Consider the following 15,188-nt stretch of genomic DNA (forward strand, 5'->3'; position numbering starts at 1 on the left):
TTAATCCAGGCCTCTGTGGATGGAATGCTATTGAGTCACAGATTGTAATCTTCATGCCAGTATGTGCATTACATAATGTCCTCCAGCTCGAATGTTGTCAATATACCAGTCCTCCAAATGTGCCAATATCAGTATGAGTGTATCCCAGTTCCGTTGTAGTGGGGCCCTGAAATTCTATTTCAATGAAAAACTTTGTACACCCGTATTTTTTACATTCTGATAGTAAGCATTGTAATTGTAATTGTTATGATGTATTATATTATGCATTATGTTTGTATTACTATGTGTGCACACGCTACCTTAAACTCTGTGGGTCTTGCTCTTGTTTAACACAGATAATTAGCCCATTTCACAAGATGGGGCCGCTGTGTAAATTAACTTCCTGTGGAACAGCAGAGTCCCATAGACAGCAAAAGAAAAATCCACAGGAAAGACAAAAGCAGGAAGATGTTTTACCCTGCCAATTAAGGCATCATTAACATCAACGAGGCCGGACACTGTGAAATAGGCTTATTGACATTATAGCAGGAAGTGTCCTTTACAAATATTCCCAGAAATGTCCTATATAACTGGTTTCCAGTAGAATCCACTATATTTTTAAATGGATGTTTCCCTTTTCAAACGTTCCCACAACGGCAGTATGTCTCTGGTTTGTGTGAAGTGATGTCTGGTGAGGAAGAGCCACACAGAAGCTTCCGGAAAAACACACTGCTACTCCTCAGACCTCAGTTCCAGGTGGAAATGCAACAGGACAGAAGTTGAATAAAGCAGACCTCGCCACAACCCTCAGCCATGTCAGACCGTCATGTATTCCCGTAATCTGCTGCTCCGAGACTAGATTAACTAGAGCTGACAGACTTTATTTTGTGAAGAGAGCAGAGCATTTGTTGCGGATTGAGCAGCCCAAGGTGAAATATTGCACTCAGTTGATACACAGTATTTCACAAGATGAGCTAAACTGTTTAGCTAGACGCAAGTCAAAAACATACACTGGGGGCTTATTTGAATGGGGGACAAAGTGCAAAGTCTGACAAATGCTATTTTTTTTTAACAAGGCAAACTTAAACTGTTAATTTAACACCATAGATAATAACTTAAGCGCAAACATTTAGGAGTTGATACTCCCACATAATGATGGCATTTTTATGCACAAGAACTTCGTTTGTTAACCAACTTTGAACAAACATTGATGAGCAGCACATAAACACTCCACACCAGTGATTTTATTCCACATCCTAAATTTATTTTAAAAAGGAAAATAAACAAACAACAAAATTACTTTTTTATTGTCTCATCTCAAACAAAACAAAATAAAACATTTGCCAAGGCCTTTTTTTTAAAAAAAAAAAAAAAAAGAAAGGAAAAAAAGAAAGAAATCTCAATGTCTAGCAGCATCAAAAAAAAAACATCGGAAGTACCCAGAAATAATCAGTTATAATTTTTATATATATATTTCTCTCATGGGGGTCAGGTTCTATACACAGTACAGCCAATGCAGAACAATTACTCTTTTTTTAGTGTGAAAAAAAAAATATGTAAATCCGAGAGGGGGTTATATAAGCTTAAATAAGAGTTCTTTAGTGAAAGACTTTTCTTTTCTCTGAGGTACTTTACACAGAAACTAACACGTTTTGGCATTGGACCGAGGGTGACTTACGCATCACGCCTCGGCACACTCTGGGATACACCACATAAGAACAGGTTTCCCTTCGGGAGCGAGGGAGGAAGGGGATAAAAAAAACAAAACTAAAACTGACACCCTGTAGTTGACTAAAAACTGTACACACTGTAGACATAAGAACAGGACTCCGCTAAGAGGAGGGAGATGGGGGGATGGGGGCTTAAACTGACAACCCAGATAGGGCTTGTGGTAAGATGGGTGAAAAAGGAAGGATAGAACAGAGAGAAAAGGAGAGAAAGGAGTGAAGGGGGAGAGAGAAAAATGGGGCAGAGAGAGCGAGAGAGAGAGAGAACAATTCAAACCACTATCCATCCACGTGACCATCATTTAGTTCAGGCACACATTGTTGGGGCTTATTTTTTTCTTTTTGCAAAATAAATATATCAGGATACAACTGCATCATCTTTAACAACATCACAACCAGTGCTATTAATCATATAGAACAGTTTTGTGACTACAAACTCACCAAACCATACTTATTGCTTCTAGGCCTCTGAAAATCACAAATTAATTCTTACTGTACAAAACTAATTACAAAGAGAATGAGAATGAGAGAGAGAGATAATGAGAGAGAGAGAGAGAGAGAGAGAGAGAGAGAGAGAGAGAGAGAGAGAGAGAGAGAGATAATGAGAGTGAGAGAGAGAGAGAGAGAGAGAGAAAATTCACATACACAAGGTAAAAGCACCTTAGAAATACAAAGGTAAGGACCTGGCAATCTCGTAACTTAACCATCACAAAGGGAAGAAACGTCAAAACAAGTCCAGGTTCAAACGATCTGTAGCATTTCCGTCAGGAAGGTTCAAGTCTCTCTGAGAGACCGCAGGTTTAAATGCTTGCCTGGCACAGAAAATATGACCATTCTCTTCAATTACATTCATTTTCTTTTTTTCTTCTTCTTCCTCCTTCACCTCCTCCTTTTAAAAAAAAAAAAAAAAAAAAAAAAAAACATCCATCGTGCCTGGCAGTGTAAGTAGAAACTGTCCCAGAAAAAAGAAAAGCACTGTCTTTTCCAGCGTAGCCATTGTTCAATCCCTTTAGTGTCCATTCGCGCCTCCTTCATCCTCATTTTTCTGCCTCACCAAGTCCGCCATGATGCTGATGACTCAGCGTTAGCGTGTTAGCATTGAAACACTGTGGGTTTGGGTGGGAGGATGGGGGGTTGACATAACTACATTAGCGTTAGCCTTCACTGCCTCATTAGTCCAGACACAGTAGTACAGCTGTTTCCTTTACAGCTAAAGGTAAAATTGTGTGTGTGAGTGTGTGGTGTGTGTGTGTGGCATGGTGTTGAGTGGCATGGTGCTTTGTGCCTGTGTTATATTCTCAGTGTGTCCTCCCCCATTCTTGTCCATGGAGATAAGGAACCACTTGGAGAGAGGAGGTTTTGTGTGTGTGTGTGTGTGTGTGTGTGTGTGTGTGTGTGTGTGTGTGTGTGTGTGTGTGTGTGTGTGGGTGGCATGGTGCTGTAGTGTAGCGTTGCGTTATGCCTCATTTGATGCCATTGTTGTTTTCTTCATGTGTTCTTGCCCATGGTAAAGTGGTGAGTGGTGGCTATGGAGTGATTTGGATGGAGCTGGTGTTGTGTAGTGTTGTATTGAATAGTGTTTTGATGTGTGTGTGTGTGTGTGTGTCTTGTTCGACGTCACTGCGTGTGTGTTATCAGGGGTTCTTGTCCATGGAGTTGAGGAACCACTCAGTGAAGCGACGCAGCTGGGCGGCGGCCGTCTGGCTCTCCTCGTGAAGGCGCATGTTGTCCTGCCTCAGGTGCTGCACCTGTTCCTGCAGCATGGCCTTGTCCTGCTGCTCCTGCACACACACACACACAACACACAGCGGTTAGATTCTGGATTTCTTTGGGCAATCTGTGTTTTATCTTAACCATTTGCCTACTGTTATAAGAGACCCAGTAAATGCAGACTAATAGACTTATTTAGACAGTGTCTGTGTCTGAGTCAATTTACCTATGGAAGAGCATATGGAAGATTTTGGATTGGGTTTTTGTGTGTGTGTGTGTGTGTGTGTGTGTGTGTGTGTGTGTGTGTGTGTGTGTGTGTGTGTATGTGTGTCCTTATTCTCATCATGGACGGGAGCTCACATGGATGGTGAGTGTTCTGCTTTGGTTTAACCAGTCACAACCCAGTGTCAGTGGAGTGGAGCAGAGCGCTGTGGTGTGGTGTGGTGCGGTGTGCTGTGGTGTTCTGTGGTCATAGAGGGTTGTTGGTCTGGTGAAAGCCCTTACCTTTCTGAGGTCACTCTGCAGCTGCCGCAGGATCACCTCCAGCTGATTGACTTTACCAGTGAGTAAGGTAGGGGAACCAACCCTGGAGACAAAGGGAAAACACTGTCAGCATCTCTGATCTCTTTTTTAATTCACATTCACTATTTGTCATCGTTTGTTTGTTGTTCATTTGGGAATCAATGTATCACTTTTTATTTGAAATTGAAAATATAACATACAACTATGAAACTGACAGATGTGATACTGTTGATAGATAGATAGATAATTTATTCATCTCGAGGGACAATTTAATATGCCCCCCCCCCCCCCCTCCCACTGAACGAAACTAGGTTAGCATCTCCAGCGTACCCTTGGCACCACAAGGCTTGAAGTTCAACTTAAGTGTTTACAAAGCATCCAAACCCTTGTGAGGCTCCTCAGTAAAAGGAAACCAGTGGGGGGGCAAAAGAAAAAGAAAGGTTCACCTTAAAGAGTTATGGCTTAAAAATAAAAAATGGTTCAGGCCCAATGAGTCTGTAAGACATCCACCCTTCCCTGCTCAACCCTTCTCGTCCCTGGGCTTACCCTGTGTCCAGTGCTGGGCCCCCTCGGGTGTGTGGTCCGTGGCTCAGCTCAGAGGACATCTCCAGTGCCTGTTTGGCCTGCTCCGCCTCGCTCAGAGAGCTCGGGGAAGGACTCTGGTCTGGAAACAACAAATACGAGGAAAGGATTAAACATTTAGCATCCTTGAGCAGCACAGGGTATGTTACTTTAGCACAGGGTTACATTAGCACCAGGCTCCAGACTGGCACACATCTTTATAGCATTGATAGACTACAAAGCATCGGATGATGGTTCATGTTAGCATCTGACTAAAAGACTGGTAGGCTACATAGCATCAGAGGATGGTTCATGTTAGCATCTGATAAAAAAACACTTGTAGGCTACATAGCATCAGAGGATGGTTCATGTTAGTATCTGACTAAAAGACTGGTAGGCTACATAGCATCAGAGGGTGGTCCATGTCAGCATCAGGCTTGTTGACTATACAGTGCACAGAGGATGTCTCACGTTAGCACTGGGCTTAAGACCTGTAGACTACACAGGCTCCAGAAGATACATCAAGTTAACACTGGGCTTAAGACTCAAACACCACACAGCATCAGCAGTGACTGATACATCATGTGAGTGTCAACCTTAGAGCTTGTTTACTTCTGTATTTTTCTGAGGACACGTTTATTTTTAAGAGGAGGGTTATGTTTATTTTAGCGCTACAGGAGTACGAGATTGTTTTTTTGTGCACTCTCGTGCAAAATAGCATAATGGAGGAGCAGCCGAATATGTTCAAGGCTTCAGAGTTGCATTATACATGCAGGGAGGAGGGTGACAGGATGGTTAAAAAGGCCCCGATTTGCCACCCTTATACGGATTGGGAAGCTGTGAATGCATTTTTAAACGGAGCAGAGAGAAGGGCTGCTTTATCGCACTCTCCTTCTTACAACAAAACAGAGTGGAGCGAAAAGAATTGTTACACTTAAACACGACGAAAGACCTGCACTGAACTTATCTGCGTAAGCGAAGGAGGAGATAGAAAATGAACCCCCTCCGCGCTGCCTTAGAGAATGAAGGTAGAATGATAATCTTGTGTTGCAGAACACTGGCCTGAAAAAACTTTGCATTGGGCCTACGGGGACAGTTCGCACAGGAAGGGAAACGATGCATTGAAAGCACTGAAAGAAACTGTTAAAATGTGCCATAATCAAGCCTTACATCATCCCTGTAGGTCTAGAAACATCTGCATTTCTTTGCAACATTGGATGTAATAAGCACTATCAAGCGTTCAAACACATCTTTATTCTTTATTGTACCTTGATTGTTGTAAGTCGCTTTGGATAAAAGTGTCGACTAAATGATTAAGTGTAAATGTAAATGTAAACAGTACCCCAGTGTGAACACGAGAGACACACCACAGGACAAAACACTCATTTCATTCTGACCTGGAAACGCATGACCATAGCAGAGCCTCAAACAGACTTATACAGTGGAGATTGTTTATCTCCTCTCAAGGGGTGAGAGGGGAGAAAAATCTCAGCAACATTCAAGTGGAAAACGATATATGCACAATGAGAGAACCAGCAGAAGGTATCAGCAGTTGGACTGACGCACAATGATGAATGATTTGTTTACGTCTATGACAGAGGAGAACGTGTATGCCAGGAGCGAGGTCACGTCTCTGGAGACCACACTCAGACCAGCGCTAAAGGCTATTGCTGACTATTCGGCAAGGTCAATCAGGAAGCAGGTCTAATTTTTCAGGGGTTATATCACAGGCAATATGGGTTATCAAAGGATGGTGCAGACCTTTCGCTATAGCTAATACTTGGTATAGTGGCAGTGGTCTGACTTGCCATTGATCAAAGGGGTTAAAAAACTAACATCACCTTTTGAAATGCGGTGCTAAATTAAGCTAGTTAATATAACAGCGGACAGCAGGTTAGATGGTTCTACAATATTTCTACAGTGATTTCTTACTTTCACCTAGATATAATCTTTTTCCACAAAGACGTTTGGCCTCCTTGTCTAGACCCAGACCTGAGAGGATGAGATCACAGATAAACTGAAAGATAGGCGGATGGAAATACAACACAGGGATCAAATAAAAAAGCCTTACAGGAATAATGATGACAGTAGTCCACCAATTGAACATACAATGGAATCACACACACACACACACACACACACTCTCTAATAGTGCAGCACCTTATCCATGTTGACACTATCTGAGGTGGCAAAGTCACCAGTTCATAAGCTGCCCTGGTCCCCTACTTCCTCCCTCTCTCCACCGCTCCCCTCTCTCCTCTCTATCCCTCCTTCTCCCTGCCTGTATCCTCCCTCTCTCCACCGCTCCCCTCTCTCCTCTCTATCCCTCTCTCATAAAGGGCAGATGGGATCAAACATCCACTTAAGGTTAATAATGGGAACAGGGCTGGTTTTCACACCCTCTTATAAAACACCACTGAGAGGTGATAATCTACACACACACACCCTACCTCACCTGCACGCCTCATACAGAAATCCCCCCCACTACCACCACACACGCACGCACACACGCACACACACACACACACAGACACAAAAACAATCCAAAATCCTCAACAACAGACACACCAGACTTACAAAAATGCATTACCTTCCAACAAGAGAGCATTGGACAGCTCTGAAGAGGGAAAAAGACAGAAGTAAAGAGAGAGCAAAGAGAAGTAAAGCTCTATACCACAACGAGGGCTTCAGAAACATCCACATCGCAGAGCTGCTGAATGATGGAGTCATATCTGCTTTGGTTAGGGAAGTGTCAGCCGCAACACCTGGACAACCTTCCCTGACCATTCAAAATATGACCCTGTCTTTGATGTCTTTGACTTCCTATCGTATGAGTTGCAATGTGTCTATGCAATTAATACCACATTATGATTTTTTTTTTTGGAAGATATTGTAAATCTTTCCACTCCACTGATATTATGTCATGATCATGAAAGCTAATAGCCTACAGTAGTTAATAAAGCACAATCATATATGCAGCTAATAACCCCTCAAGGCAATAGTATTTATAGCGAGAGCTTATATAACAAGCATGCAGATTGCTTTTCGGTTCAGCCAGCAGTCCAAGGGGATCTAAACATCAGCTGAGTAAGTAAGCAGGGATATGAGAAGCCACAGTGCTGGGACTAGGCCTTCCCTTAGGGAACACGTAGGCAATTACAAGCAGAAGCATGCATGCGCTCACTGTGCAGCCAAGCTGCTTGGAATTAATCAGGTCTTGAGCAGAGACAGATGTAAACTAACATATATCTCACAGGGAGCATACGCAACTTGCCAAGGCAGCTTCACACACACACACAGACACACACACGCACACACAGACAGATGAAGGTGTGGATTGTGTCGCACGTCGCACTGTGGCGCCGTATGCGTTTTGTCACGAGAAATTGCGCAGGATGTGACAAAACAACACCAGCGCCTCACACTTTGGGCACTTGTGTCATTAGCGCACGCTGCCATCGCCACCGTAGTATGTGCCACCCTGAAATAGGAACTGAATCTCGGAGGCAATAAGCATCTTGCTAATGGCAGCAGCTAGCATGTAACATCTTGCTAAAACCAGAAGCGCTCGTCGACGGCGAGAATAGATGGGGCAGGAGGGGGGAGAGTATAGCGTGTCTGTGCCAAGGTTCTGGTCTGGTCTGATTCGCACACACAATCTGGTTGTTACGCGAGTGAGTTGTCAACAGCAGACTTGCTGTCCCTGTTCTGGCCTCAGTTGTCCTGCGTGCATGTTCACTCTGTGGGTTTGGAGGTTTTGCGTGCCGTCTTTGGTGTCCAAACAAACATAGAAACAAACTAACTAACTAACAGTGGCATGCCGAAAGCGAATGAGTGGACAACATGAGGAAGAGCGAGAGAGAGACATAGAGAGAGAGAGAGAGAGAGAGAGAGAGACAGAAACAGAGAGGCACAACACAGTCTCTGCATTCTCTGACAAAGTGGCTCAGAACTTATGCATTCAACCAATCAAGCACACACACGCAGCCATACACACATACACACACACACAGGTATATACACACTTTTGCTGACTCCCCTCAAGCTTCAGTAAGTAAATTGGGTCGTATTTGTGGCTGTGCTTGTGATAAAGAAGGTGAAAAACAACCCTAAAGGCACTCACTTTGCAAGGCTCCGTTTGTATTAAGAGAGAAAGAGAGAGAGAAAGAGAATAATGTCTGTGTGTGAGGGGAGATTAAGTTGTATGTGACAGAGAGAAAGTGGCAAGGGAGTGAGACTAAGTGGGGATACAGAGTGTTAAGTAGTAACAATGGATAGTGAGTAATTAGTGAGAGAGAGAGAGAGAGAGAGAGAGAGAGAAAGAGAGAGAGAGAGAGAGAGAGAGAGAGAGAGAGAGAGAGAGAGAGAGCGAGAGAGAGAGAGAGTGAGAGAGAGAGTACATGTAAGTAAAGAGCCAAAATGGGGCCAGAGCAAGACAATATGTGAGTGACAGGCGGCAAGAGGGAAAGGACAAAAACGGCTAGCCAGAGCGGACAAAAGGTGACAGGGTAGCTATAATTGCTCTTAACTAAAATGGGCCGAGGCCTGAGATGTGTAATTATAGGTGGCTCTGGTCCGAAACCAAAGCCTCTCTCTTTCTCCCTCTCGCTCCCCTTAAGTGCTTTCGTGCTGGGCCTCGCTCGGCGATAATGGCTTCATTTCGCTCCCGCACTCAAAATACACTCAGCATCTCCTAATTAACACCTAACGGCAAAGCGGATCCCGACACAACAACAACAGGAAGACAGAGGGAGTGGTGAGGAAGGGAGGAGAGAAAGAGAGGGGGAAGAAAGGGAGGAGAGTAGGAAAGGGGTTGGGAGTCCTCAGGTGACGCAAGAGATCTGGGACTGACTGGCAATCACTGACTATTGTTATGAGAAAAGTGCACGCAATATCCACATTGAATATATGTAATTTGGTGTAGCGGTACTCATCATACAGTCAAACGTTTACTTTTTTTTGTCTACAGACAAGGCCTAAGCAATTAAGGCACATCACACAAGCTGCCATTTCAATATAGACCTTATCGATTTTCAATCTAATATGGACCCTATCCATTCACGATCCAATACGGACCCTATCAATTCAGGCCATTCGTTAGATATAAGCCTGTCACTGTAAAGCCATTTTATAGGAGTCAAATAAAAAAAAAATACAAATAATTGTATTTGTATCATAAATAATATAATAAACAAAACTGTACACATCTGGGGAATTGCACTTAGTTACGGCCAAAAACCAAACACAGAACGGAGTCTTTGACTAAGCACGTTTTGCTTTTCGGAACAGACGGACAGTGTAACCTTACACCAGCGAACAAGAACGAATGCAAATGGAATCCCTCTGTTGTGTTTTTTTTTTGTTCCCTTCCTAACCCCCCCCCCCCTTCTCCTCAAGCGGGCAGCCGCCTAAGTGGTCACGCTCGGCGACTTCTGAACACATGGATGGCAGGCGGGCAGGCAAGTCAGACCGCAGCAGATGAGCCTGAGTAACAATCTTAACAGCCGTGCTCAAGAGATCCGCAGACCGTGGGGGGTGCACTGCTGCTGCTGAGCTGGGAGCCGCGCCCGTGTCGGCCGACTGTCGTTTCGGACGTCCTATAAAGCGTTGAGTCAGCAGCGCATGCCGCTCCAGCAGGACGGGGACCGTCACGCTTCATATGCCGCCAAAAGAGAGACGAGAGAAAGCCGAGACGCTGAGGACGTGACTCACACACTTTACCGGAGTTGGTAGACGATTGCAACACTGTTGCCCAAGCCCATAGTTTTTACAGGTTACAAGATAGTATCTTTTCCCAGAAGTTGGGTTCGCAGTCAAAGCTTTATACTATAGGCCCAGATTTATGGGTAGGTGAGAACGTGAGCAGAAATGTGCCTTTTGATGATTTGTCTTTTCAATTGGTCTTGCCTCGCCATTTTCCTCTCTTGCCTTTAGGCACATCAACCGAGAGACGATGTGTCTCAGATAACCTACCCAGGTTTAATGAACGTTTAAACAAAGTACACTACAATATACTGTAATACAGCACATAGCAAATACACATGTAGTTTCCCCTTCAAATACTGAGAGAGTGAGGACCACATGCAGTTGTCCTCCCTCTCTTAGTTGCTATGGGGAAGCACATTACAGTACAATACAAAGAAATAAACAGCAGTGGATTGCAGATGGTTTGCCCTTGAGGAGTAGAGGCTTGTGAGGTGAAGGAGAGGGATGATAGGCGCTGGTCAGCAGGGCTGGGGGCTGGTCTTACCTTCAAACGCCCGGGCGGCATCGACCAGGTGGGACCAGTCCAGCCCCCCAACAGGGTCCGGCAGGGGCATGAGCCCAGCCTCCGCCAGCTTGGCCTTGTCCGCCAGTGAGCCGTCTGAGTACCAGAGGTCATCTGTGGAGACAGGAAGGTTAGAGGGGTTAGGGGTCGGAGGTCAAAGGACAGACGAGGGGCAGATGGATAGATTAGCGGGACGACAGGTTGGGCAAATGTCCCCACCTCCTACTGCTTGTACTGTAGCTCCCCCCATGCGTGCATGTCATTCAGACTTTTGATTTCGTTTGTTCTTTCTTTCTTTCTTTCTTTCTTTCTCCCTCCTTTTCTCTTTGTCTCGCAACTCCCTCTCTCTCACCTTCACAATCCCCATTTTGACTGCTCATTTCCTTCAATGTCAAACAATTCTCTCTCTCTCACAAGGTTCAGTATAAATAGGCAAAGCCATCATAACCGATGATGCACCAGGATCTTCTTTTTGGCTCTCTTTTGCCCCATGTCTGTTTCTGTGCTTTTGACTCACTCACTCGTCAGTGGGGCCAACGAGAGGAGGCTGGAAACCTACTGAACTTCAAATGAAGTGGAGGGGTATATGAGGATATCTTTTTGTCCCCTGCCACTTCAAAGTCTATTCGCTGAGGAAAAGCGTTTTAATTTTGATGCAAACGTCACACGCTCTCCAAACGCTTAAAATATGTCTTGATGTGGCAGACGGAATACATAAATAAATCAGCCGATCCACAAAGCCAGAAATCAAAGGCGAAAAAGAAAAGCGCAGACGGAACACTGATTATGTCTGCTCTCGCCTTTTGCTCTGCCCCTACTGTCGTGAGACGAATAACAATTATCCCCACGAAAAGATCTTCCATTTCTCTCTATCACTCTTCCTCCCTCTCGGTCTATCCATCTGTCCATCTACAGAAATCCTTTGACCCACTCGCACTCATCGCACTCAGAGGCACGAAAAAAAAATAGAGTTAATTGCTCATTTTTCCTGAATAATAATTGCCCGAAATCTGGCCCTAATGGAAACGCCTCTATGTGAGAGAGCCCACCTTTGCCTCCGGCATGAAATCCCAATGAGGCCGCGCCGATCTACGGCACCAGGACCTCTGACTAACAGACAGGCAATTAGTCGGACACCTACGTCCACCCCGTCTGATTGCACTGAGTGAGGTTAAAAATAGAGGGCAAGATCCATCCATTCATTCCTCTCCTTTTTATGGTGTTTTTTTAAGAAAAGAAGTGCTTTTAAAAAATCTGGACAGGATGACCACGGGGACCGGGGTCCTTCTGCGGTGTAGTGGAGCGTGGTGGTGCTTGTGTGTGTCGGAGTGATTAGAGGACAGTTTCTGGTCACGGCCTGTTAGAGACACACTGCTGCAGCTCCTCTGCTGGGTCAGACTGGGTTACCCAGATGGAGAGAGAGAGAGGGAAGGAGGGAGAGAGAGAAAGATAGAGAGAGAGAGAGAGAGGGAGAGAGAGAGGGAGAGAAAACTCATCCCTTCCCTTTCATTTTTTCGTTCTTGTTTCCTCTGCCCTCTCTCCCAGGGAGTAAGAGAAAGAAAAACAAGTTCTCCCTTTTTTCTTTGCTTTTCTATTCTTTTTTTCTCTGTTCCATTTTAAGGTCCCTTTTTTATTTTTGTCTTTCTTTTTCCTGTTTTCTGCTTCTTCTCTTTCGCCTCCCTCTCTCCCACTCACAGAGCTAGACTGAGAGGGAGCTAATGTCCAGTATTTTACACAGATGGATTGAGTTGCTTTCCCTTTCGTCTCTCACTCCACCCCCCCCTTCTCTCCCTTCCCTCTCTCCCCGGCTGTCTTACTTTATCTCGGTCAGTAATTCATTCACTACACTGGGCTAACAGAGAAGACCGGGGAAGCTTGCAGTCCTCTACGCTAGCAGACAGTCGTGGCCTTTCCCCCCTTTCTTTCTTTCTCTCTCTCTCTCTCTCTCTCTCTCAAATCCACTTATTCAGATTGCATTCCCCTCTTTCTTGCATGATTCATTGGCTACTCGTCCTCTCCATTTTGGTTGGTATTTTTTCCCTACTGCACAATGAGACAACTGCAGACTTTTCTGGCATGAGATGCAATTACTCAGTGTTGCTATGCCGATGTAAACAACCTTCCAAAGTGTTTCACCGATGTTGTTTCCACCGTTCTTTGTGTAGGTGGGAAAGTTTTCAGTATATTTTGTGGCATCCTTCTCTCTATCTATCTCTCTCTCTCTCTCTCTCTCTCACACACACACACACACACACACACACACACACACACACACACACACACACACACACACACACACATCATCTCTCTCACTTTCTCTGTCTCTTTCTTCCATCCTGAACCAGAGTGGAAAGTGTATTGAATAATGGATGATCTCTCTCTCACACTCTTCTCTCCCTTTTTGACTGTGTGTTAATGAGGTGAAAGAAGTAGGTGCGTGTGTGTGTGTGTGTGTGTGTGTGTGTGTGTGTGTGTGTGTGTGTGTATGTGTGTGTGTGTGCACGAGTGCAAGTGTGTGTGTGTTGCCTGGGAAGGTGTTGATTACATGTAAAACGCACTGAGCAGTGTGCATAGGGGTGTTACTTTTGATATGAATGTGGTAGGTCATACTCAATATGTGGTAATGTGGAATGGATGAATTAATGCGATTTGAGATACCACTGTCTGCCTGTCTAAGCCATACACAGGATTGTTTGTGTGTGTGTAGGGTCATATTTGGGACAATAGGCTGTGTGCTGCCAAATAATATGTGTGTGTGTGTATGTGTATGTGTGTGTGTGTACACGTGTGTACATACTCATTCATACTGTTGGCCACGCGGTAACGCATCTTTTATTGTAGTCACAGCACACTTTGTGCGCAAGGCAGGTGGCAGGCGCAAGGGCGCCAGACTACCTTGAGCTGTCCGGCCGGCCATGCAGGGCACGCGCGGGCGCAGCGCAAGGCTGTGGTAACGGGCCGGGCGCTTTCGCTGAACAGGATGTCGGCGGGCAGCGCCTGGTCCAGCATGGAGCTGCGGGAGCTGGCCAGGGAGAGCGCCCTCCGGTGGCTGCTGCACAGGCTCTCGTCCGACAGCGTGCGGTACAGCGAGCGGTGAGGGGACTGACCCACTGCAGTGGACTGGAGTGGAGTGGGGTGGGGTGGAGGTGGGGATGGGGACACGTTTATTGAGACCAGCATTGACACCTTTACATTACAGTTCTCAAACACATCATGTTCTACATCATAGATAGATAGATAGATAGATAGATAGATACTTTATTGATCCCCAGGGGAAATTCAAGGTCTCAGCAGCATACATACAACACAAACACATTCTTTAACAGCAGAAAGAGTAATTAAAGTATATAATATAAAAACACAACTAAGCAATAAGGACAGTAGAAGATAAAGAATATGCCAAATATACTAAAATACAAATTATAAATGCTAATCCACTTAATCTAAATCAATTCTAAAAACAGTATCCCCATAGTGGTGATTAATCAATCAGAGGCGCTTGCAATGACTGAGGCAGGGACTGAGCCTGTGATTCTCTGTGCAATGTCCTGTATGCAGCCTATACATACATTCATACATACACGTATGAGATATGAGAAACAGAGAGAGGGAGTGTTAATTTGAATTGAATTGAGAGAGGGGGGGGGGGGTAGGAGTCAGGACAGAGGTAGAGGGGGATAGAGGGAACATGAGATGGAGAGAGGTAAAGAGAAAGTGCAAAGGAGAGGAGAGAAAAAAGGGCAAGAGGTAATAGTCGCAGCGAAGATAGTGGACAAACAACTGCAAGTGTGTGTGTGTGTGTGTGTATGTGTTAATGTCCTTGTTGGGTTTCTATGTGTGCAATGTTTATGTCTGTGTGCGTGTTTCGTTCAGCTTTTATGCTTTGACATTTTCTACATTTCCACTGGATGGTGCCTATTTTTAGCAAAGCCATTTCCTTTCAAATGGTTGTGCCATTCTTGCCTAGCGAATGCAGATGGATTGAGAGGGATGGATGGATGGAGAGAGTGAATGGAGAGAAGCTGGAAGGGGGAGACAGAGAAAGAGAAAGAGAGAGAAAGTGGGGGATGGGAGAGAAATGGAGAATGTAATCACACATAACCACAGCCATTACTGTATTAGAATAAGCTTAATCTCTTAATCACATTTATTAATGGCCTCCATCCACATTCCTGTCCAGTTCAGACCGAGAGAGAGAGAGAGAGAGAGAGAGAGAGAGAGAGAGAGAGAGAAGCATACCAACATATGTGACCAGTTATACCCTAACGTTAGATCACAGCAAAACAGAGAGAAAAATGATAGAGACAAAGGTGCATGAAAGAGGTGTTAGAATACAGATGTGGGTGAGTGTGAGAGAGAGAGAGAGGAGAGAGAGAGAGAGAGGAGAGAGAGAGAGAGAGAGGCATACCAACATATGTGAC

General features: G+C 44.8%; 1 protein-coding gene across 1 annotated transcript in view; it reads right to left on the reverse strand.

Annotated features, from left to right (window-relative positions):
- Nucleotides 1–2,608: 2,608 nt before the first annotated feature.
- sipa1l2 (signal-induced proliferation-associated 1 like 2) overlaps nt 2,609–15,188 on the reverse strand; it is a 109,257-nt gene continuing 96,677 nt past the window's right edge. The window contains 5 exon segments of the mRNA XM_048248997.1: nt 2,609–3,487; nt 3,921–4,002; nt 4,485–4,602; nt 10,750–10,881; nt 13,620–13,953. Of these exon segments, the coding sequence (XP_048104954.1) occupies nt 3,341–3,487; nt 3,921–4,002; nt 4,485–4,602; nt 10,750–10,881; nt 13,620–13,953 (813 nt within the window). The 3' untranslated portion in view covers nt 2,609–3,340.

This window comes from Alosa alosa, chromosome 7, assembly GCF_017589495.1.
Source record: "Alosa alosa isolate M-15738 ecotype Scorff River chromosome 7, AALO_Geno_1.1, whole genome shotgun sequence".
Taxonomy (NCBI): domain Eukaryota; kingdom Metazoa; phylum Chordata; class Actinopteri; order Clupeiformes; family Clupeidae; genus Alosa; species Alosa alosa.